At 40.9% G+C, this 24,881-nt stretch overlaps 1 protein-coding gene across 4 annotated transcripts in view; it reads left to right on the top strand.

The window, feature by feature from the left end:
• Positions 1-24,881, top strand: part of Arid5b (AT-rich interaction domain 5B) — a 174,757-nt gene that overhangs the window by 12,653 nt on the left and 137,223 nt on the right. For all 4 annotated transcript variants that reach the window (XM_051186850.1, XM_051186849.1, XM_051186852.1 and 1 more), the window contains one exon: positions 19,945-20,170. In XM_051186850.1, the coding sequence (XP_051042807.1) occupies positions 19,945-20,170 (226 nt within the window). The remainder of the gene's footprint in view (positions 1-19,944; positions 20,171-24,881) is intronic.

Genomic DNA, 24,881 nt, shown 5'->3' with positions numbered 1-24,881 from the left:
AATTTCATTGGTTTATCCAAATTCTCCATCAATGTTAATCTTGTAATGACATCCATGCTTCCTTCTAAAATTGCTTTCTATTCTTCAAATCCTTCCCCTCTTCACTTTGCTTCCCTTCCCTTCTCCTCCCTTTACTTTTCTTCTCCATTTCTCCCCTTCACTCCTCTTCCCTTCTCTTGTGTTCTCACAGACCAGAGAAAATGCTCTAGCCTTCTCTATTCCAAAACCATCCACAAAGTCTCCCCTACAGTGTTACCACTGAAATCAATGCTGAAACACTTGCTAAAGCTTAACTATTGTGTGGTAGTGCCTAGGCATTCACATATCTACCATGCATAGACTAGCTCATGGGGATTTGTTAAGGTTTGGAGTGTTTTGATACTTTCATACTTGTAAAAATTAGAACAGTGGGGTTAATAGTGGTGAAGTAACATATAAAGGTAAGACTTAGACTTAAGACTGGACACCAGTCTCTCCCTGGTTCCTGGTTCTCTCAAAGATAGTGGGTTAGCAATTTTATTATTTTACTGTGAGTGCCTATAACTTTAGGATATACTAAGAACTCCAAATACTGGGGCCTTTACTAAACACTGACCTGGTGTTTATTTGAACCTCTAGAAATCTGTAGTTATATTGGTAGCTGATTGATACCCATAGGAGTCTATCATAATGTCATGTGCTGTACAATAGAATTTAAATACTCCTTAGACCCCAACTGGGGTCCAGTGTCACAGGAGAAGAGTTTCAGGCTCAGTACCTCCTGAGTGTCTTCTGAGTGCATCTAGCTAGCACAGACTCTGTGTGGGAAGCCAGGCTCTCCAGGAGCATGCAGGCTGCTTGAGAGTACATATATGGTTCATCAAACTATCCTAAATCAAGGTGTAGTGCTGTGGCATTGTCAGAGTGATAAAGGGAAAATAGAGATTTCTGTGACATGGGTGACTGGCCATCTCAGAAAGGTCTGTCAAGATATTGTGGGAGAAATCACTTCTGAACTGAGGTCTAATGAGATTTCAAGGTGAAAACTGAGAGATTTCTTGGCAAGGGCAGGGTTCTTATAGGATGGTTGGAAGGGAACCTGACCTTGTGAGTCCAGTGACCCAGTTACCAATGCTACAGATGCCCTGTGGAGACATCCATTCTTCATCCAGTCCCCTATAAAACATCTTTAAACTAACCACATTGCTTGACTGTGGCAATGATGGACAGCTACTGCCCAAATACCAAAATCTATCCCATTGCCTGTTTGTTTGTTTTTCTTTTATTCAATGAAGTTTTATTGGTACATACCATGCCCTGATGCTTACAAAGATCTCTTTATAATGTTCACACTATAGTGGCAGAGTAGTTGTGGCAGAAAATTACCGAAACTAGAATATATGGTGCCTGATCCTTTCCTGATAATGCTAACCAAATCCTGCTCTAAAATAATGTTATCAAAATGAATCTTAAAACTCCCTGCTGACAGTTTTATATGCGATCTTTTGTTTACATGTCACCACAGAAAGACTATGAAGAAGGTTTTTGTGTCATCTCCATTTTGCAAAAGGATAATTTGAGCATTTGTGTGAATGCTCCAGGTTTCTAACTTCATACATCGAGAAAAATGACAGGACTGAATGGGAACTTGCATTTTCTTGATGCCAAGGTACTGGTGGTCTAGACAGAGAAACCTGGATCTGTTCTGGTTGCAAGTAGGGAATTGGAAGCACCAGAGAAGGTTGCGCCAATGAGTTGACGTTTCACTGTGGCAGAAACTACACACAAACAGCTTCTCATCTTCTATCCAAAGGCCACTTCCTCCAAGATAACTTCTGTGGCTATCTTGAGGAAAGGGACCTGTGGAGCACACAGATGTAGGTACCTGCCAGGTCAGCAGGGATATCAGTCAGTGAAGACAGATGGGTGTGAGGGACAATGTGATGTTTAGTGGGGAACTGGGGAATGTATGACTCACTTGAGGTACTGCTCTAAACCAATGCTAGGCAGGAATGGTCTCAATTCTGCCAAATCTTCCATTTTTTATGAGGAGCTAGAAACCCAGATTTTTGTGTGATTTTCTTTGGCCACTTTTGGACACACTCTGTGGGCCAAACAAACACAACCTTTAGCCTCAATGTGACCCATGGACTGACACCCTGAGTTTCTTCACTGAGAAACAGATGAATGAAACTGGACAGGAAATATCAAATAAAATCTACAAGGGCATCAGAACCAAACTAGTACCCAGGCTTATCCTCAACCTTTGGCAGATGTTAGGTGTACACCCTACTCTTCTAGTCTTTGATGGATCCTAACTTATCCTAGGTTTTTGAAGTCTGCCATGGCTTAGAGAGCCTGCTAGTGGCCCCTTAATAAGTAATTTATTGGTTGAGTCACAGGGCTATTGTTTGAGAAACAATAACCGAGAAAACGATGACTCAAAGGACTAAGCTTCCTGGGTGTCTATCTACCCAAGAGACCATTACAAGTGAGGTTCAAAGGTTTTGATTTGTGTTTGAGATTTCTGGACTCTGAAGCCAACATGCTCAGATCCATTCTGTTTTGGCCAATGGATGTATTAAAGGGCTTTAGCGGGCATAACAAAATACAATGAGACCTGAGGGTGATGGAGTCAAGGAACAAAACCTGCATCCCTCAGCTTCCTCTTCAGTGTGCCCAAGTTTATATCTGCAGCGTCCCACGTGTCATCCCCTACCCCATTTCATGAAACCTGGTGTCTCCTGAGTGTGCAACGTGCATTTATTTAAAATATATCCATGTTTCCTTCATTTAAAACAAGTCTCTACAAATCCCTGCTTCATAATTTGAAATTTTGTAAAGTTCCTTTTCTTCCTGTTCCTCCACCTCTTCCTCTTTTTCTCTCTTCCGTTTTCTCTTCCTCTGTTTCCTGCTTCATTTCTCTCTTTTCAGTTCGTCCCCATCTTCTTCCTCTTCCTTTCTTTCTTCCTCTTCTTTCCTCTTGTTCTCCTCCTCTTTGCTTCCTTCTTGCCTCTCTCCTACACTCTTTCCTCCACCTTCTTTCTTGGTAGTGGTGGGTAAAGGGCTGGACCGCACTCTAATTCTTTTGAAGATGGAAACACAACACACAGGGGGAGAGAATGTGCCCCAGCCAGATTGACTGGGTTGACCTTAGAAAATTTCACTAAACCAGTGGCTCTCAATCTTTTTTTTTTTTTTTTTTTTTTTTTTTTTGGAGGGAGGGGGAACAAACAACCTTTGGACAAGGGTCACCTAAAATTATCAGACAATACACTTACTTACATTATAATTCATAACAGTAGTGAAATTACAGTTGTGAAGTTGCAATGAAAAATGTTTTATCATTGGGAGGCTTACCACAACATGAGGAACTGTATTAAAGTTGCAGCATTAGGAAGTTTGAGAACCACTGGTCTAAAGGAAGACTGGCAGCTGGGATAGTTAGTCCTTTTGCTTTGGGTTAATCCCACAGTGTGCATCAGGTTACTAGAATTCAGTTAAAAACACTCCTTGTAGTGCTCCTTGTCAAATTATTCCAAAGCATATGGGTTATAAATACAAAAAAAAGACATCATATTTACCATGTCATAAGTGAAATTATATGTCCCTATTCTGTTTCCAGTGAACGTTCACTGTGATAGTTGAATTGTATTTTGTGTTCCTAAAAGTTGAATATGCCATCAGCAATAATGTATTAGGTTGTAAAATATCTATCCCGGACTCTAGGGGCAAGCAAAAAGAAGGTTCTGGTAAAAGAGGCTGAATATGTTTTTCTAATGCAAATTTTATGAGTCACATAAATGGTAATATCTTTTAAAATTATCAGTGGGCTCTGTTTCCTGTTTCTTTATAGTAGAGGTTCTGTTTCTTCACATTTGATGTTACTAAATCAGTGGTTTAATAGACAGCCAAGCAATTATTCAAATCACTCCTAGCCTCAGGAACTGTAAAGGGAAAAATATTCCCGCCATGCAAGAATATAAAGATGACACTCGGTTGCCTTAATTTTTTTCATGCTTTCTTTTTTTAAAAAAGAAATTTTTTTAGTGCTTGCCCACATGTGTGCTTGTGTTCATGTGTGTGTGTGTGTGTGAGAGAGAGAGAGAGAGAGAGAGAGTGAGAGAGATTCTTTTTTCCTTTTTTTAAAAAAATTATTTTGGTACTTGTCCAGATTTCTGTGCTTGCCCCTCCTTTCTCTATCTTTTAGTGAAAAAAGCAACCTTGTCTAGATTTTGGCCACAGGTTTTTGCAGGGTCATGTACCCATGGCCCCACAGATCTCATGTGAAGCCAGAACATTGCTAGCTGCTCACCCAGGCCAGCAGTCTTTAGAAGATGAATTTTGATTGACAAAAGCCATGGGCCATAGAGGCCATCTGTGGTAGCTAAAGGCACAATACTATGTTACCCTAGAGAAATATAACATTTCTATTTTAAGCTATAAGTCTTGCCTTCCACTTAATTAAACCTAACCAATATTTACTAGTATTATGAAGATATCATTGAGGGGAGCCAATGGTAAGAATGACGTCAGCCCCCTTTTCTCTAGTTGCTTCTTTCATTGGCAGTGTTAGATCCCTTTGCCCTTCCTATCTTGAAATGTGTGTTTGCATTATTAGGCAGTTCTTGGAAATGTCCACAGGTATACCCTGATCCTGGATGTAAGCAGAGGCATGGAGTGTTTTTCTGTTGGCTTATCATCTGCTTAGCAGAAAGCAAGCTCCTTTCCAGGTAGAACTAAAACTGGAGTTTAGTACCTAAGTCCACAGATTTCATTCTGTTGTTATATGATAGCATGCAGGACTTGGTTATCTACTTCTCAGTCAGTAAACGATTCAAGTTTGGAGTCTTAGATAACACTTATTCTTCTCTGGCTCTGTGAGTCAGGGGCCTGGAAAGGGTATACTTGGGTGTCTCAGGCTCCATAACTCTTAAAGCTGTAATCATGCTTTTCCCAACACAAAACTCTGCTGGGAGAGAGTCATCTTCCAGGTTTACTCCCTTGTGTTCAGGAAGGATCAACATCCCCTGGCCTGTTAACCTGGATTTCAAATGGTCTCTTGTGGCAAGCGGGCACCTGTGAATATCTAGTCACAAATGGTAACAGGCTTCTTCAGCTTGTGTGGAATAAGCTAATTTCAGAAGGGACATCCTATCCCTTTGTGCTTAAGTCTGCTGGTCAGAATGGGAATTTATATGTAACTCACACAGTGTGGATATAAGACAGTGGGATCGTTGGGAACATCTAAGTGACGTCCTCTGGCCATCAGCATCAGAAGTGATGTTGGTAGTGGACAGCTGGTCTGCTGTGAATTGAACAGTGATCTTGCTCTGTCTAGTTCTTTCATTCCTTCTTATTCTTATTAGGCAGCCTCCTTGGGCAGTTTTTCCCCTAACACCTCCTCCCTCTTGTATGCATGTAATTATAGATGACATACACACCAGACAGCAGATTGCTTTAATCTTAGGATTTGTTAATCTTACAGCATGTCAACAAGCCATATTGAGTCTTAAAAAAAAAAAAAAAACAACTAGTGTCTTGATCAATGAATTTTGTGAGGTTAGCTGGAAAGGGCATTGTATCTGATGTGGTAAATCCACTGAGAAGGGGGATGAGGAGCCTGTAGCTGATATAAATGGGCATCATGGCACATAAGAAAGAGGAAATCTGTCAATCTGTCTCTGCCTGAGGTGGGGCATTAAATCAAGATGGTTCTGAAAGACAACTAAAAACCCAGATAAGAAAAACTGTTCCTTGCATTTGTGTTCCTAATAAGCAAGATCATTCAGGACAGATGAGTGAGTGAACCCTCTGGCCCATGTCTCCTCCATGCCCTTCAACCATGGTTTTTAGGTCAGAAGAACAGCAGGTCTGCTGTCCCCTAAATTCTGCAGAAGTTAGCAGTTTTGTGGAGAAACTGACCTTTTTCTCTTTAAGGAATAATGCTAGTTGATTTTCAGCAACGTGTTCCAGACATACACACACATAAGCATTAAATGTTTGAAAAGAAGGTGCCCTGAAATCACACACACACACACACACACACACACACACACTTCATTTACTTATTTTGTGTCAGAGTTGCTTGTGTGTAGGTGTCACAACACACACCTGGAAGTCAGAGGACAATTTAACCCAGTCAGTTCACTCCTTCAGAAGATTGAACCCCAGTCCTTGGGTTTAACGTCAGCAAGCACCTTTACCCACTAAGTCATCTTGCTAGCCCATCAATGTTTATTACTGAAAATTACTGATGGGTAAATCTGTGCAATGCCTAGTGGGAACATGGATCAAATGGACCTAGACCCAAACAGGGAACCTGCCTCAACTGACGAGCACACAGGTAGGCTGGGTGCTTTCCTCCTGGTCGTCCTTTGTCTTTGAATTTGACCATGTGCCACACACCTTTGGTTCACTTTGTTCTGTCTACCAAGACCTTCCCTGACTACTCTGCATCCTCACCCTTATCTCTCTCCCCTCTGCCTCCCACTATCGCTCTTTCTAGTTCTCCTGTTTGTGATGTTTACTTTCTGGTTCCATGACCTATTCCCTGCTATTCCCTGGTACCCTGCTTCCCAGTCGGCATACTCAGAGGTAACTGGGGGTACCAGAAGGCAGTGATTTTTGTCTCCTTCATTCCTGTCAAAGCCACCAAGCCTCTTACATAGTTGCTGTTCAGCGTTTAATGAGTGAAAATCACTTGACATTTGTGGCACTTAGCAGAGGGATGACTATTTCCTGGTCACCCCTCCCACCACTAGACACACGTAGGATGAGTCAGAGACTTGCTCCCAGCTCTTTCCTGTCTGGCACAGCTTAGCATTGATGCTCAGAGGATCAAGGATGGAAGAACAGATGAACCCTCTGAGAGGAGCCGAAGCCTCTGCAGGCAAGGGACAGGGAGGCTTGGCCGATTCCTTTCTGAAGGGCCTATTTGTGTTTGCTCATCCTTTCTCTCCTTGGTTGATCCTTGGCCCAGAATTGGGTGCAAAGCCTGTCAGGGCAATACCCTGGAGTCAGCTAGAACTCAGTGAGGAAACACCACAGTAAAATCTCTTCATACAACGTGGGCTGAAGTTCAGCAGGTGAATGTTTCCTTTAGAGGACAGTGCCTTCTGAGTTCCTTTCTGTGCCTGGATTATGAGACTGTTTAGGAGAATTCATTCACTCACACATTCATTCATTCATTCATTTGTTCATTCTCAAGCTCCACTTGTGTATGGAAAGCCATTTTAGTTTGAAGCCCACCTTTCAAAATTCACTTAGAAAAACTTGGGCTTTGGGCCCAAGTTCTTACCATCTCCTTGAGGTCCCCAGGGTTGGAACTTGCAAGTTATAGTTGCCCAGATGTGTTCTCTGTGTTGGACCCCACACCACAACTTCTTTTATTTATTTATTTATTTATTTATTTATTTATTTATTTTATATAACAAAGTCCACTTAAATGAAAACAAACATTTATAGACAATATTTGGGAATTTGGGCATTGTTCTTTCCAAACTACTTCCTGCTGGTAAGGGGTGCTGTCATGGGGGATTCGAAGAAGATTCAGAAATCCTGGCTGTAGTCTGTAAGGCTGCTTTGTCCAGCTGTTTTGAATGTAGGATCACCTGGTACTCTGTTTCAGGTGGTCTGGCTTGATCAAACCACATTAGTCTGGAAGGAATCCACATCTTTTCATTTTCTGTGGAAACAAAAATAGAAATCCTTTTCCCCAATAACTTGTCCTTGAACTTAAATTTTGGAATCAAAGCATTTTTTTTAATTTAATTTATTATTTTACATGTCGATCCCAGTTCCCCCTCCCTCTCTCCCTCCCTCCCTTTTACCCTCTCTGCCCTCTCACATGCACTCTAACCACCCTCCCCTCCCATCCCCCTACCCCAATTCCATATGTAGGGGAATGCCATCCAGTTGGGATCATGTAGATCTGACAGGTCATGTGAAGTAGGGACTAGGGCTTCTCTCCTGTCTCTAGATTAAGGCAGTTATCCCTCCATGGGGGATGTGTTCGCAAAGTCCTTTTATACACCAGGGATACATCCTGGCTCCACTGTCTGAGGTCTCTTAGACTGCTCAGTCCTTCTGGCTGAGACCCATATTTAGGGTGGCCTGAGTCAGTCCCATGCTGGCTTCCCAGCTATTAGTCTAGTGGCCGTTAGCTCCTTCTTGTTCAGGTAAGCTGTCTGTATGTGTTTCTGCCACATGATCATGTCCTCTCCATCTGCATCTGGGCTCTAGTTCGACTCAGTGTTTATGTATAGGTGTTTGATCCTGTTTCTAACAGGCATTAGTTGAGGGCTCCATGGAGAAGTTAGTTGTTGATCTCACTCTCCAGGAAGGGCATTTATGATAGCCTTTCCATGGAAGCTCAAATTGTTAGTTGGGAGCAGTCTTGTAGTTCTCTAGACCTTTCTTTGTGTTCAATTTTATCTTCAAACCAATATTGGCTCCCTCTTTTATGTTCTCTCTCTGTGTCTCTGTCTCTTTCTCTCTCTTTCCTGTCTTCTATTCCTAACCAGGCTCAATCTTCCTGGTCGCACATGTTTTCCTTTCCTCTCCCTCATTTTCTTCTACTTCTCTCTCCATTCCCTGCCCCCTCACTTCCCCTGAGCTCTGGGGGACTTGTCCCTTCCCAGTTCTGTGAGGGACTTTATATGAATCTCTTAGAATACACCTTGTATCCTAGTTCCTCTGGTGGCCACAGCACAACTTCTAAACAGGAATAAAAATGTCACCCATGGTGGTTGGGAATTGGCTCTCTCATTAATCCAGGCTTATTCATAAGTGTTCAATATTTTTCCACACTGAGCTGAGAGGTTTTGATTTAAGGCTGTATAATTTATTGGGATGTGTGGCCAGTATCTGGGAAACTAGGACTTATAAATACAAAGCTCTTTAAGTGATCCAACTTTCTGTATGACCAAAGGTGACCTTGAACTGTGGATCCTCTTGTCTCTACTCCCTGAGTGCTAGGATTAAAACTGTGAGCCACCATATCTGGTGGATGAGGCGCTATTACAGACCCCAAGGCTGTGTGCACACCAGGCAAGCATGCTACTAAATGACCTGCAATGTTAGCACGTTCCTTTGAGAATGTTTGCAATGTTGGCTCTACCAAACTGTATATGTGACTAGAGAGAGGGTCATGTGTTACAGGGTGGTTGAACTTTGGAGTCAGTGTGATGAGTTAGCTCCAACAGAATTCTGGTAGAAGGCTGGTAAGACACTACATTAGCAAAGTTTCCCCATACAGGCATTTGGAACCGAGTTCAATTCCCAGTACCCACCACAAATCTGCACCCATAATCTCAGTGCTGGAGAGAGAGAGAGAGAGAGAGAGAGAGAGAGAGAGAGAGAGAGAGAGAGAGGAGAGAGAGAATTCCCAATGGTCACAGGCCAACTAAGCCAGGTGAATCATCACTGGGGACCACGTTCAGTAAGAGACTGTATCTCAAAAACTGAGTAGAACGTGATTGAGGAGGAGGCAGCCAATGCCTCCACACAGACACACACACACAGGAGAATGCTCTTAGAGGCAGCTCAGGTGAGCTCTCACACTAAATGAGGCTGCTTTATCTTTTTGTTGTTACTGTCTCAGTGGCCAGAGCTATATAATTGGGTGCCAGGCTAGATAGTGCAATCTGAAAACAGTTGAAACACAGATTGTGGCGTTAACAGCCCACTAATTTGGCCAAAGGAAACACAGCCAAGCCCAGTCTTTAACTCAGATAGCATCACTATCCAGGACTCTGGAATACAATTTCCCAATCTCCGTGAAAATTGTCCTTAATTTTAAGGAGGGAAAACAAGAGGGAAGAAAATGGAACTGGGAGTTAATTGGAGGCTACACACACTCTCTCTCTCTCCCCTCTCTCTCTCTCTCTTTTTTTTTTTTTTTTTTTTTTTTTTGAGGGGGTAGTCTGTGCAGGGAAGCACCCTGAAGCTTAACAGGTTTGAGATTAGCAATGTTTTAAGATGCATTTAGGAACACACAATATTCAGTAGTTTTTGAAAGTACTTGCTTGATGGTCAAATGCTGTGGTCCTTACCATGAAGGACAGTCACATTACAGGTCACATTACATTTAACACATGACACCTCAGAGCCATGTTCTGTGTGACGATGCCTTCTAATTATGCCAGGACAAATTCCCACAGTCCATGGAGCTACAGGCTTTTCTTGAGGGTAATGGAAATGGTGGAAGAGAAGGAGCCGGATTAGAAGACTGGAACTCTCTCACAAACCTCAAGATGAGCCCTAGCATGGATTAAGAGCTATAGTCACTGACCACACAGGAAATTCTCCATATTTTTAACTAGAACTTCAATGGCAATGTTTGCCTCTTTGTAAAGGCTAAGTCACTACACAAATGAGAGTCCCTTTGTTTTAGGTTTTCTAAGTCACACCCATCCCAGGGAAATGGGAGATGGGGGAAGGCAGCTAAATTTGATCCCCAGAACCACATGTTGTCCTCTGACCTCAACATACCAACACACACACACACACACACACACACACACACACACACACACACACACAATAAATAAATGTATTAAAAATTCTTAAAAAGGGACAGCAATGTGACTCCGTAGGTAAATAAAGGCCCTTACCTTCAAGCCTGACAACCAGGATTCTAGTCCAAAAACCACAAGGTGGAAGAAATAAATGAATTTCCACAAGGTATACTTCTGCATCATGCTCTCTCTCTCTCTCTCTCTCTCTCTCTCTCTCTCTCTCTCTCTCTGTGTGTGTGTGTGTGTGTGTGTGTGTGTGTGTGCATCTCCCACAACATTGTTAATGAAAATATTTTTTAGTTATGCTTGTGTTCCTTACATCTAACACAGCATTTGGCTCTTTGGGAAGGACAAGGGAGTTAAACAAGGGTATAGCTGTGACTCTAGAAAACATGTACAGTCTGAATTTGCACTGAAGATAACAGAATCATGCAATTCAGTACCAAACACTGATGCCAGAGAAATGTTTGGCATTATGTTTCAGGTGATTCCTAGTGGAGACAGCAACTTAGAGTTGATAGCTTTTCATTTGCGCTTCATAAGAACATTAGGAAGTAATAGCTATCATCTATTGCTACCTTTAGGTCAGAGAGGATGCTATTAATCCAGAGGGAAGATAAGAACTTTAGTGGAGAGTATGTTTATGGGGGTCCCTCCATGTCTGGGCTGGTCATTCCTTCTCTCCATCAGCCTATACAGATATCATTAGCAGAGTCCCTGAACCCCTGTGGTTCTCGGTATTTCAGCCACAATGCTGTCCTTCTAGGATTTAATTTGAGAAGTATTTAGAAGTGTGTTTTCTTTTGTTCTTTTTAGGTTTATCCAAACGGGTGGTGGAAATGTCTGCCCCAGTCCTGTTCACTAACCATGTCCTTCTGTGATCCTTTGGTCTAGAATGCTATCACTATGTAGGTACCAGCCTAGCTCCTGTGTTAGCCATCTCTCGTGTTCCCTTTATGTCCTACCCCACAGACTCAGTTTCTGTTGTTTCCATTGTAATTACTCACCCATTGGGTTATTCCTACTTCTGGCTGCAGTCCTGAGAGGTACAAGGGCAGTCATTGAAACCAGCAAGTATAGCATGGTGAAGCCTGTGTGCTTCTGTTGTCTTCCTCACTTTAACCACTGGCCAATAAAAATCTTCCTTATTGCTTTTCATTTACCTGGCATTTACCTGTGTGTGTCCCACAAGCAAACCACAAACACCAGTGGTTGAGACTACAGTTGAACAAAGTGAAGATGCCTCATACTATACACGTTGGAGGAGAGCTTGCAAATGAGGAGGTACCAACAGAGCTAGGCTCTAATGTGGCATGTTCTCTTCTTTACTGACAGACACCAGTGTACATCAGGCATACAGATGTGCGCCTGACCAAGCAGACACTTTATAGAAGTTAACATGTTCATTTCCTTCATTCTCAGTTTCCATCTGGATGAAAATATTCTATCCTTTAAAAAAATTCATTTCTTGAAAATAACATACAATGTATTTTGAACATACTCATCCCCTCCCCAGCTCTTCCCTTAACCACACTCCCTTCCCCTTCCAGCCAACTTTGAATTTTCTCCCCCGACCCCTATCTAGTCCAGTTTGTGTTATTCAACTAGTTTCTGGAGTGGGGCTTGCTCTGGCATGCAGTCAACCTTCCAGGGATCCTATTATTAGAGAAAATGGACCTCCCCCCAGCATGCCCCCCCCACGCAGCTGTGAGATGCCAATCACTCCTTAGCTAGTGGTAGATTTCACATCCACATCCCCACTTCCACACAGGGATTTTTCTTTGGCTTGCGCTTGCACAGATATTGTGTATGTCCTTATAGCTGTTATAATTTTGTGTGTGCCACTGCTCTGTTATATCCAGAAACCAGTTTCCTTGATGTTATCTACCACCTCTGGCCCATAATCTTTCCACTCTCTCTTCTGTAATGATCCCTGAGCCTTGGGGGCATGAGTGTGATAAGTATATGCATACCATTTAGGGCTAAGCACTCTACAGTTTCTTATTCTCTGCCCCTTGACCCATTTTTCTGGAACCCAGTGAGGCATTCTTTCAGCCTCACAGTTTGTTTAGTTACCACCACATATTACTGTGTTTTGTGCTCCCAAGTTCTGCCATGTTTTAAAGGCTACAGAGCACATTGCGAAATCTGAGATCTTCATGGCAGACTGGGATGAGCATGTCCTGCTCTGGTTCCTTTCCCCTCCCCCACAACCCCTCTGCTATGATGTGCATGACAGTGCCCTTGGGGCTTAGCTGACTGTAACTCTGCTTCACAGTAGTCTGCTTTTTTGGTGTCACATAGTAGGAGGACAGAGGTTCTATCTCCAAAAAGATTCATTATATCATTATAGTTGTTTAAACACATCAGAAGTTCAAAATCTCTCTCTCTCTCTCTCTCTCTCCCTCTCTCTCTCAGTTCTACTGATGGTCCTAGGCTGTGGCTATCATGAGTGTGCTAGGCTCCCCATATCTGTTTTTTTAATTGTACCATCTAAAGTCATGCTCATTCTCTCTGTGCATAAGAACTAGAAGGTTCGAATTTCACTACTATATATCACCGATCATGGGTTGGCCACATGGATGCACTCAGCTAGCTGTACGGGAAACAGAGGGATGGCATCTTAACTCTGTGCCTTGAGGGCTCTCACTGGGAAAGAATAGAGGTGTACCTGGTGAGGAGTAGGTAGCCATAGCTGGGACTGGGGGTGCTCAGGTCTGCTCCTGCCAGGTGAAGTATTTTCTATCATGTTAGTAGAAGCAGCTGTATGGTCAACTCCAGTTGATGCCAAGACACTGAAAGTGGGAGCCTGGCTGAATTTTTGGAATTGAACTTTAGAATAAGCATGTGAAACTCCATGGAGGGTGGACTTCCTCAAAGAATGAAACACACAAGAGGAAAATCTGGGCCTAGCTTGCATCTAAGAATGTTTCCTCCATTTTCTCCTTGGGTGTGGAATGCGGAAGCAAAGAAACAGGATACAGCCAAGCAGAGTGGAGAGAGCCTGCAGATATTGGGCAGCTGTCCTCCAGGGGTCTGCTTCCTATCAATGCACTGATCACCTTTGTTCCAGACTCTCTTTTCAAAGATGTACATGCAGTTAACAGACTGGAAACTCAAAGACAGTACCTGACTCCAGAACAAAGACCAGGTCCAGCACCAAGCACATGGGTAACCTAAGCTGGTCTCTTTCCAGAAATGCATGCCATGTGTGGGCAGTTGCATCCTTCTCTGTATTCTCCTCAAGGAGGTGGAGCTTAGAGAAACAGGCACAGATGTGTAACAATGTGGCAGGTGATCTCATAGCCATGTAAGGGTGATGGACCCTGTTGAGTTCTTCCTAGCATGAAGAGGGTTTATTTCAAGTTTAAGTCAAATACTACAAAGGAGGTCAAGGAAAATTAAAAAGAAAATGTTCTACTTCAGTGGTAATAATACAGAAGTTCTTAACCTTTGTTTTTTTCTTGTTTTTTTTTTTTTGTTTGTTTGTTAGTTTTTGTTTTCTTTGTTTTTTATTCAGGACCCTTTATAGTAAAAGAGTAGAAGACTCACTGAAGATGTGAGCTCTAGTTGTTGGTTCTTATTGTATTAAAAGTGAAACAGAAACCATTGAAGGACAAAATTCATTACAAAATAATAGCATGATACTCACAGGTGAAAACAATGGCTGTGGAGTAGATTCTCATCGCCTAACTCGAAATTAAGTCCAAATGAATCCCACCTCTGAATGTAAAAGTACAAAATGTTTGAATGCAAATACCGATACTTTGTGACCTGAGATTAGGCAAAGTTTTCAGAGGTTTAAAGAAAAACAAAAACAAACAAACCCACACACACACAGTCCACAAAAGTAAGCCAGTGAAACACACATGAACCTAAGACTTCTTCAGGGATGGGCTCTGCTACAGTAAGAAGACAGTAATTTTTCCAAAAATTTTTATTATCCTTTGTGTGTGTGTGTGTGTGCGCGCGCGCGCGCGCCTATGTTGTCTGTGTACAAGTGTTTACAATGTGTGGGAAGGTACCTACAGAGACCAGAAGAAGTATGAAGTCACTGGAGCTGGATTTCCAGGTGTTGGTGAGGTGCCTAGTATAGTTGCTGGCAACCAGGCTCAATAACTTGAAAGAGCAGCAAATGCTCCCCATACCTGCTGAGCCATCTCCCTGTCCCTGAGAGGATGTAGTTCAATCAACAGATCTGGCAAATGACTTGAAGTTACCACTCAAAGCTCAAGAATAAGAGAACAACCACATTTTTAAGACTAGTATAAAAGATTTAAATATATATTTAACCAAAAAACAAACAAACAAACAAAACAAAACAAAACAAAAAACCCTACAGATACCAAACTAGTACCTGAAAACTAATTTTGGCATCATTAGTCATGAGGGGGAAATGGAAAATAGGATGTGAGACACCACCAGATATGCAATTAATTAGCAGTGACAGCGTCAAGTGATGGCATGGATAGGAGTCACTACTTGTGGAAATGCAAAATGGTAGAGTGATCCCAGAAAACACATGGGCAGTTGCTCCAACACTGGATATACCCAGATGTTTAGAGAACTTAGAATGTGTGCTTACACAAAGACCTAGGAATGGGAGAGTATAAGAGTTCTATTTGTAAATTATTCAAATTGGAACATCCCAGATGTCCCTCCATCCATGAACAGTTGAACAAAACTTTGTGGTTGTCCATCCAGTGGACACTATTCACCAGAGATTCAAAGTGTCTTTTCATGTAAGGACACTGATGGCTCACAAGGCACCATGCTTTGTGAGAAGAGCCATCACAGAAGGTGTCATATGGCATGGTTCAATGTGTATGCTACTTAATTTAGTGGTTACCAGAAGGTGGTTAGACAAAGTATAATGACCACGAAAGAGGAGGGGCTTTCTAAGCTGGGTGTTTTTCTTCTCTGTTAATTATAATGATGGTGACTATAAGAGCCTGGAGAAGTTTGTGAACATGTAACATTTTCATGGCAGTCATGTATGATGAAATATAGTCTAAATAACTACAGGTTTAATGAGAACAATTACCCTGTCCTATAGTTTTTGTTAATTTCTTTACCATCTAGCTTCATACTGGTAGATATCCTACCTACTCTGTACCACTCAGATGTGGTACCTGCCATGTGCTGCAGGCTCAGGAAATCTATCAATGCTCTTGAAGGAGAATGAGAGAGAAAACCCAACAATGACTCATGTGATTGTGACTTTACATTGGACCCCGTGGATCCCCTGAAGTGGCCAGGGATTCCCAAGGGCTCCTGGGCTGTCCTTTGAGAACCTCAGTTAATGCACTATACCATATTTTAGTATCCCATCCTTTCTTCCTATGTCCACATATCCCCTGTGTTGGGTTCATGACTGTGTTCAAATTGATCCTTTTTTAAAATTAAATTTATTTAATGAAAAAATCTTTCTATATTTCACACAACTAGGAAAAAAGTATCAATTTCTAGTAATTAAAATAAGCACAAAATAATTAAACAAGGAATTATGTGATATGATATATAGAATACATTACTCCTTGCTTAATTATATGTTTATAGACACACACACACACACACACACACACACACACACACACACACCTTGGTTTTGAAATTACCCAGCATTTAATCAATGCTTATGTGAGACACATTAAGATACCCTTTCATCATTATTTCAAATGTATTGTTCGTGTATGTGTATGTGCGTGCGTGTGTGTGTGTTTTCCTATGAATCATCTAAATTCATCTATGTGCACCACAGTCCAGAAGACACAATGGTAGAAATAATAGTAGCACATGACTAAGGCTAATAAACTTTGTGTCAACCCCTTGAATTCTGGCAATGACTGTGGCAGGTAGCTGCTATACTCCTTTAAAAGAAAATATCAAAATAATTGAAGCCCTAGAAGGTTAAAGAAGTGGCTCAGTGTTTCCTAGCAACAAATTCCAGGGTTGGGATTTGAACCTAGGCCCCTTGGCTACAGTCACCAGAGAGGAAATCTGGGTTACCATCCAGGCCCTGGGGTAAGAATTCACAATGATGAGTCACTAACCTTCAGGGCCCTCATCGGGTACATGGAGGAGATGGGTCACATCAATATGTGTCCACTGAAATAGCTGGTATCTGGGTTAGGCAGAACAGGTCAGGGGACCACAACTGGATGGAAGTCAGAGCCTACAGGGGATTTCACATGTTGTAAAAAGAAAGCATGTGTTGTTCAGTTTCTGATATTCTGATAGTTTCTGTTGTTGATTTTGGTTGGCTTGTTCCTTTTTTTTTTTTTTTTTTTTCATCTCCTTCCTTATTTTATTTTAGAAGAAAAGATTGAAGTCTAGATTTTTCGGGTGTAGATTTTCCTAAGTTTATAATATGTGGAGGGGCCAGCCTTGGCATCGGGTGGGCTGCTCTGTGACTCCTCACCCACCCGATCGATCCTCTCTCCTGACTTAGAGAGTTCATGCCTAAATGAACTGGTTTTGTAGAGTAACAGAAATAAAATCCCAATTACAGAAATAGTTTAAAATAACGATGAAGGGGAGAAGGAAGTAGTGAGTGTCTTAACATGTCCTACATAAATATTGATTAAAAGCTAGGTTAATTGAAAAGTCAGGGTCCGTTAATAGGATAACGACGTGTATTTCTTTGTGATCCTTTTGTGTTGTATTAGAGTAAAGCAGGGATATTTATTCAGCACTAATGCTCAGTTTGCTGAGAGCTCATGTAATCATGGCATGTGCTTATTGGGATTCTTTTCGTAGACACAGAGACTTGCCCAAGAAGGGCACTATGAGAAAGTTAGTCAGCACTGACTCAGAATATTGAGTATGGGCATGTGACAGATACCATTGTGTGCACAGAGCAAGGTTTCCTGATATAGTTTCCATGTACATGTGGGCTATTTTGTTTAAGAGGTTGTGTGCTATTTCCTGTTCTTATCAGATTTCCTTTAAAACCCTGGCATTTAACAATAGTGAAGAGATAGTGTCTCTGAATCTACATAAAGCATACAGCTGTGTTCAAAATCCCAACTTGGGTTTTTTATTTTCTCTCTCTCTCTCTCTCTCTCTCTCTCGTGTGTGTGTGTGTGTGTGTGTGTGTGTGTGTGTGAGACAGAGAGAGAGAGAGAGAGAGGGAGGGAGGGAGGGGAGGGAGAGAGAGAGAGAGAGAGGGAGAGAAAGTTGAGGTCAAATCTATAGAGAAGATCTTGAAAGACAAGTTTATTCATTAATGACATCATAAGGATTGTATTTTCTCTTGGTTAATAAACTATTTGTTCGGCGGGTGCTGAAAGTCAGCCAGGGCTAGTCATGTCATTTCTCGGAAAAGATCTGAAGCAACTGGTAATTGAAATGATAATCATTTGATCACAGGGCTATTTGAGAATAACACTCATCTGCAAACTTGTCTATTCGAGGAAGCCTTATTTGGTCAAAACATTGCCAAATTCCATCTGTGGTAATGTGGAGACTAATATACCATGCTACTTAATTATTTTCCAGAATATTCTGAATGCTATGGCTGTGGTACCCACCCCCTCTCTGTCCCAGAAGTTGTTCCCATATGCTTTGAAACAATACCCAACCTGGATTTTTTTTAAATTCTGACATTTCATAATCATCATATAATAGCTATAAAATGCAGGATGAGCAGAGATGTTCTATTTCAAGAAGCTGGTGTGATGATTGTGGATGAAATCAGTCCTTCAAATAGCTAATGTGCTCCACAGTTTATAAAGTCTTGAGGTATTTTCTTGAGAAGAGGGTAAAACACAATTTCCACTTTGTCTGCCTTTACTGGAAGTTCATATTTGATCAAGATAAGAGAAGGGATCCCGTTACTCAGTCTTGTTTTCCATTCTTAAGAGAGCCCTTGTGACTGCTCTTTTTAATAAACTTCTTTTTCTCAGAAGCAGTCATGAACCGGATAAGGAAAAGCAAAATTTACCTCTTACCTTAAAACATTTAAAAGAACAAAACTGAGTGCTCTCTACTGTGTAAACATTATCTTAAAACCCTTTTTGTTTCAGTTGGAACAGTGTGGGGAGGGGGAGGGGTGTGTGTGTAGAGTGTGTGTGTGTGTGTGTGTGTGTGGTGTGCAATGTGTGTGCAATGTATGTGTGGTATGCATGTGTGGTGTGTGGAGTGTATCTGTATGTATTATTGTAGTGTGTGTATGGTGTGTGGAGTATGTATGGTGTGTGTGTTTGTGGTATGTATGGTGTTTGTGTGTAGTGTGTGTGTGATGTGTGTGTGTGTGTGTAGGTGGTGTGTGGAGTGTATGGGTGGTGTGGGGTGTGTGTTTGTATGTGTGTTGGCAGGGTAGGGAAGAGAGAGTTGTATTCAAGAGCAAAATTAGGCAAGTTCTGTTGTAAATTCCTTTTTGTCTAATAGCTTAGAGACAACTTCCTGTTGTTGTTTTGTCAGAACTAGTTTGACAATTTCTGTAAGCTTTAGGGGTTTTTCACAGCTATGCTTTCTTGAGAAACGTTCAGTCAGAGAAAGTCAGTTCACGTTAAAATGTCAAATGCTTCCAATAAGTTCCTTTAGAAGCAGGGAAAGGAGGGTATCTATAGCCTTTTCCAGGGGTCTCTGGGCCCCTCTTTGTTCTTCATATAGATACCTACTAAATATCCTGCTGGGTTAATTCTGAGGCAGAAAACTTGTTTCCTGGAAGCAATTAGAGATGCTTAAAATTCAAATTTATGATCCTTGGGAGGAACTGAAGCTTCAACGACTTTTCTTAGATTCAAAGGCTTTCTCACCGACCTCATGCCCCTCCCCCACACGTATTAAAAGAGAAAAAGTCCACTCATTTCTCAGCTTGCAAAGTTTTGCAGAAACTCGAGAATGTGTAAGTTGCTTTCAGTGGGAAGCACATAACATTTATGAAGTATTTCTTTGGGGATTACATCACAGTTTTATTTAATTTTTAGGACAAAAGTTAAATTCAATATTTGTGTATAAGCCAAGGGAAAATGTACCATAAACATAGGAATTTGGGGGTGAGTCAGAGTTCCAAGAATTCTAGATTTACTTAGGCCATTTATATGAAGACTAACCATTAGTCATCCAGCCTCGCTTTTTACATTTGCAATTAATTGCACCTAAAAATTAGCTTTCACTCAAGGAATTAGATAGGTAGATGGGCTCGGTGACTGGCATTTAAAATGCCTGTTACAATTACTGTCCTATTTTTGGAGACCTCCTAACTCATAGCGAACATGTCATATAAATTATTCTTTAAATAAAGAGACCTGGGAAGCCAGTGAGCTGAAATGATTCCATGGTACTCTTCTTGTCCTAAAAGCCACATATTGTCTGCTTCTCCAAGGCTAGACCACTTGCTGAAGGTTAGACTGTCCCTGGCATCCAGGTGGGCTTTGCTGAGAATGGATCACTTTCCTAAACCCAGACTAACATACTCTGTTTATCCCACCTCTTGTAGGATGAGGTCATTGCCGTCTCTGAAAAGGTGATTGTAAAATTAGAAGACCTGGTCAAATGGGCACATTCTGATTTCTCCAAGTGGAGGTGTGGGCTCCGAGCCACACCAGTGAAAACAGAGGCTTTCGGGAGAAATGGACAGAAGGAGGCTCTCCTCAGGTACAGGCAGTCAACCCTCAACAGTGGGCTCAACTTCAAAGACGTTCTCAAGGAGAAGGCTGATCTTGGTAAGTACAGCTCCTGCCTCTAAATTCAATGTGTAGGAATGTGCAATGTTGACTGTTCTGGAAACCTTATTATGCACATGTTTACATGAAATGGCATAAGAACTAAATATGTGAGAACTATATGCTATATGAGAATTATAGAACATAATTATATATTATGGGTCTGGAGAGACAGCTCAGTGTTGGTTAAGAACCATACTGCTCTTTTGGTCCATGTCATTTCGGTTCCCAGCACCTATACTGGGCAGCTTACACCCCTCTGAAACTTCAGCTTCAGGGGGGTCAGATGCCTCTGGTCTCTGAAGATACCTGAACCCATGTGCATGTATCACACATGTGTATACTTGCATACTCATACATACATACACACACACACACACACACACACACAAACACACACACTTAGAAATAATAAAAAAGAATCTTTAAAATATTATAGATTATTATAAATTATATATTAGGGGTTAGAGAGATGTCCAGATAGGAAAATGCTTGCCTTATAAACATGAGGACCTGAGTATGATCTCCAGGACCCGTATTACAAAGCCAGGCACAATGCTTCATACGTGTAATCCCAGCACTGGGGAATTAGAGACAGGAGCTCCCTGGGGCCACTCTGACTAAGCACATAGATGAGTTCCAGGCCAAGGAATGACCCTGTCTCAAAAAAAAAAAAAAAAAAAAAAAAAAAACAAAGAGGAAGAAGAAGCCAAGATGATGACTTCTGAAATGCACAATATGGGATATTGTCTTGTCTTCTGACCTCCAAGGCAGACACATGCACATACAGAGTGAAACACAATGTGTACCTATAAATAAACACACAAAGAATTATATCTTATAAAACTGTATATCATATAACATTATAATATATAATTTTGTAGAAGTTATATATAGGTATATTATACATATGTATAAAATTGCTTTACTTTAATGGGGCCCAAGACTGTGAATTGGGAAATTCCTGGGCAGGAAGGAATAAATATGGTCTGTTGCATTATAGGGTCTCCTTTATGTAAAGCCTCTTATTGGGTGACATACTATGTGGCCCCAAATAACATTTTATGTGCCATCAAAATCTAAGGCTTAATTAGGGCTAATATTGAATTAATAGAGACTAAATATGTGCTACAGGTGGATATTATAACAAGAGGAATACCAAGTCAGAATTTCAGCTATGAAGAGGCAGCATGAGACAAATTGGTGATTCATTTACTGTGGGGCAATAGAACAAGCTAGAAACTGCTGGGCTACATGTCCTTGAACTTTCCTCCATCAGCAATGTGTTCCATCCCTCATCTTTGTCTTCCACAAAGGAGGTCTGGACTTTAGCAAGATTCTCTCTCCAGCTTTGGAGTGTCCTGGCCATATCTGAACATTGACTCTGCCCCTTGGCTGTGTGGCCTTAGGTAAATATGGTAAGGTGGAACCTACTGTCCTCTCATATGAAAAACAGGGACATGAAAAGTCTCACATGATGAAGGAATTCTCCTGTCTCAGCGATCACTCCTCCCGTGACTATGAGATTATGTCCACTCTTTGTCTTGACTTATCTGTATCCTCAGTGGCCATCACTGCCTTACTCTTCTTGTGTTACTCAAGACCAAAGCTACTGACCTCTGTTTTAGAATAGTTATTTCCTCTTTACACAAAGAGGAACTTCATTTTTAACATATTGAGATGTCTTTTTCTTTCATTCTAGCACAATGCTGATTTTCATGGCCTGGTTTATGCCCTAATGTGACAACTTCCTTGTTTCTTTTTTTTTTTTTTTTTTTTTTTTTTTAACCTAGAACTTAACTTTTACAAGAAACCTTGACGATTTCTTTTAACTGACATAGAGAGACTGACTTGCAGCAGGGAACTGACTCTCTTGACTCTCTTTCATGTGATCCTGGTTTGTGGTAAGCTGTGCTGTTTGAGCAATATTGTTAAGACCATGCTTTAGTATCAACTGCTCCCAGCAGCTTTTTGATAGACACCGGATGGCAAAATTATAGACACACAACCAAATTGCCACGCACACAATTAGAGAAAAATTATTAAGCTAGCATTCTTTCTTCTAAGCCAAGGAATTTTTAAAAATCAACTTTACATATTTACTGCTAACAGCCCCAGTCTCACCAATACAGCCTAACTACCTTTATGATGTGTAAGAATGTTGAATAGTAATGAATCTGCTGTATTACCATCTTAATCTCAATTGCACCTCCATTATCTTGTTTTGGTTTTGTTTTATTTTTTTTCTCAACATCAAACCCTTCAATTCTTTTTTAAAAACTTGAGTTATGGAGTATAGTGTTACTAATAAAACATTAAACAGGAAACCCATGGGAGACAAAAGGCTATGTAGATGGTTAAGCTTAATGTCACACATGTAAACAAGATTATTTATAGCAGAGTTGTTTTGTGTTTCAAAGGGATAGTTTATTAATGAACACAAAAAGAAGCCCAATTTCTTAATTCTATCTGAATAGAATTTGAGAATCTTGGATTCAAAAAGAAAAAACTGTCTATAATCTCTTTCCCCCTCCTACACTCCATCCTACCCCTACCAGACCTCTCAACTGGTTCCAGCAGAAATGAGTTTGTCTAACTATTCAAAGCACTTGTTAGAGGTTTGGTCTTGAAAATGTAGACCAGTGGCTTTGGGATTCAATTGCATTTTAGATTTACTAAGGAGAACCTGGTTAATGGTTGCCTGGCTGCCTTAGAATTGTCTGGACTCCTAGATGATTTGGGTTGTGTGCATGTGTGTGAGAGAGAGACAGAAACAGACAGAGAGACAGATTTGGGACCCATTTCTGAGATTATTGCTTGGGAAGGGAAGCTTCAACAGGAAGCTTGATTGACAGACCTCTAGGGGACAAGAAAGACAACATACCTCTTATTTTTGTAAGTTTGAAGTACCCCTTTAAGGACAGAATTTAGGGCCTTGAAATTCTACTGGGCTGGTATGAACTGTGGGGAATTCGAGACAAATAGCTTTCGTAATTGGAATGCACAGTGTGTTGTAATAACGTGCAAAGAGAAACACAAACTTTCCTTAATGTAACGAGTTTCCATTATCTCTTGGATCTGAAATTTGTGAGTCCGCATTGTTGGGATTTCAACTGGGGACTTTTAGAGCTGGTGTTGTTGGCCATGCACAGTCCTGTACTTTCTCCTCAGCCTCTTCCTTTCTCTGGCTGTCACATGAAAAGATTTGCTGGCCTTTCTTTCTACCTCAGTGTTCTCTCTCTCTCTCTCTCTTTCTCTCTCTCTCTCTCTCTCTCTCTGTGTGTGTGTGTGTGTGTGTGTGTGTGTGTGTGTGTGTGTGTCTCCCTCTCTGTCTCTCCCTCTCTCTGCCACACCAAAACCACATCCAATACCACATCTTTAGTTTGAAGCTCAGCTTGCTAGGCCCTTCCTTCTGTGGAGCATTTCTCTTTGTTCTCATCAAAGAAAGCTGAACTTTGAGAGAGCTTAAGGACCCTACCCCCTGCTAGCCCGGAAGTGAGCAAAGAATGGAAAACTTACCTTTTTGTGGAGAAAGTCAAGCTTTCAGTGTGTTATTTTTTTTTTAATGCCCAGTTCCCCTAACCTGTTCAAAACATCAATAATAACGAAAGAATTAGGTTGACTCTTAAAGACAGATTTGTACAATATAAAAACCAATGAAATGAACGAGCACCTCTTGCATTTGTTAGTAAGTTCCCTCCCATTCCAGTTTGTGTCATTTCCTGTCTCCCTGTGGAGAGCAAAAGAACAAAATACAGTAATACAAATGTGTGTCTGGCAACAAATTAATGCTGAACACAGAAAAGCACTGCCCAGTGGTAGCTCCCAATGGCTACTCAGGCTGCAGTCACTGCCCTGTCTTTTCTTTTTTTCTTTAAATCACCTCTCCCCTTAGGGTGTTCTGTTTGTTTTTTAAAACCGTCTAGAGTTTTCATTTAAGACTCTAAATGAGTGCTGACAACAACTACAGATTCAGATAGTGAAAAAACTAATCATTAAAACAATAAACACTTCTGAGATATGAGGTAGCACATTTATCGTGCCCCACCCCCTTTTGTCCCTGGAAAAGAAAGTTCCACATGAAACCAACAACACCAGTTGGGGTTTTCCTGGGGTAGGGGTTACTCTTTCAGCCCATTTCATACTGATTTTTTTTTTTTTTAAGTGAAGAAAAATAGCTATGTAAAAACAGAAGGGTTAAAGAATGTGTTATTCATAAGCATAACGAACACAAAAACCTGTTCTTCCAGAAGAATCAGACTGATTGAATCATTCACTACACAAGCCTCTAGTTATTTATTTTTGTCTTTAGAATTACAGTACTCAGCTTTGTAATAAAGTGGACCCGATACCCATATTTGGTATGGCAGTTAGGAGTAGTCAAATGAAGAATTATTTCATTTTACAAAAATTTTAGCAACTTAGAAGTATAAATACTATCAGTTAAATATAGCAAACTTGCATTTTTTTTATTTCTTGGGCTATATAGTTTGAAAAAAAATCAAATTATTTTATATAACACTGTTTCTCTCAGAGTTCCTTTAAGTGAGGTATGAAAGCAGTGGTGTAAGCTTTATTGGCCTATAAATATGTCATTATAGTTGGACTACATTTATATGCTTTGGATTGTTGTTTAAGCCAAGAAAATATGTCTCTACAGGTTGATATTTTTAATTGAAATCCTTTGAGGCATACAGCAAAATGTGTTTTA

This window comes from Phodopus roborovskii, unplaced genomic scaffold, assembly GCF_943737965.1.
Source record: "Phodopus roborovskii unplaced genomic scaffold, PHOROB, whole genome shotgun sequence".
Taxonomy (NCBI): Eukaryota; Metazoa; Chordata; class Mammalia; order Rodentia; family Cricetidae; genus Phodopus; species Phodopus roborovskii.
The sequence above is the reverse complement of the archived record's forward strand: the minus strand, read 5'-3'. Positions and strand labels throughout refer to the sequence as shown.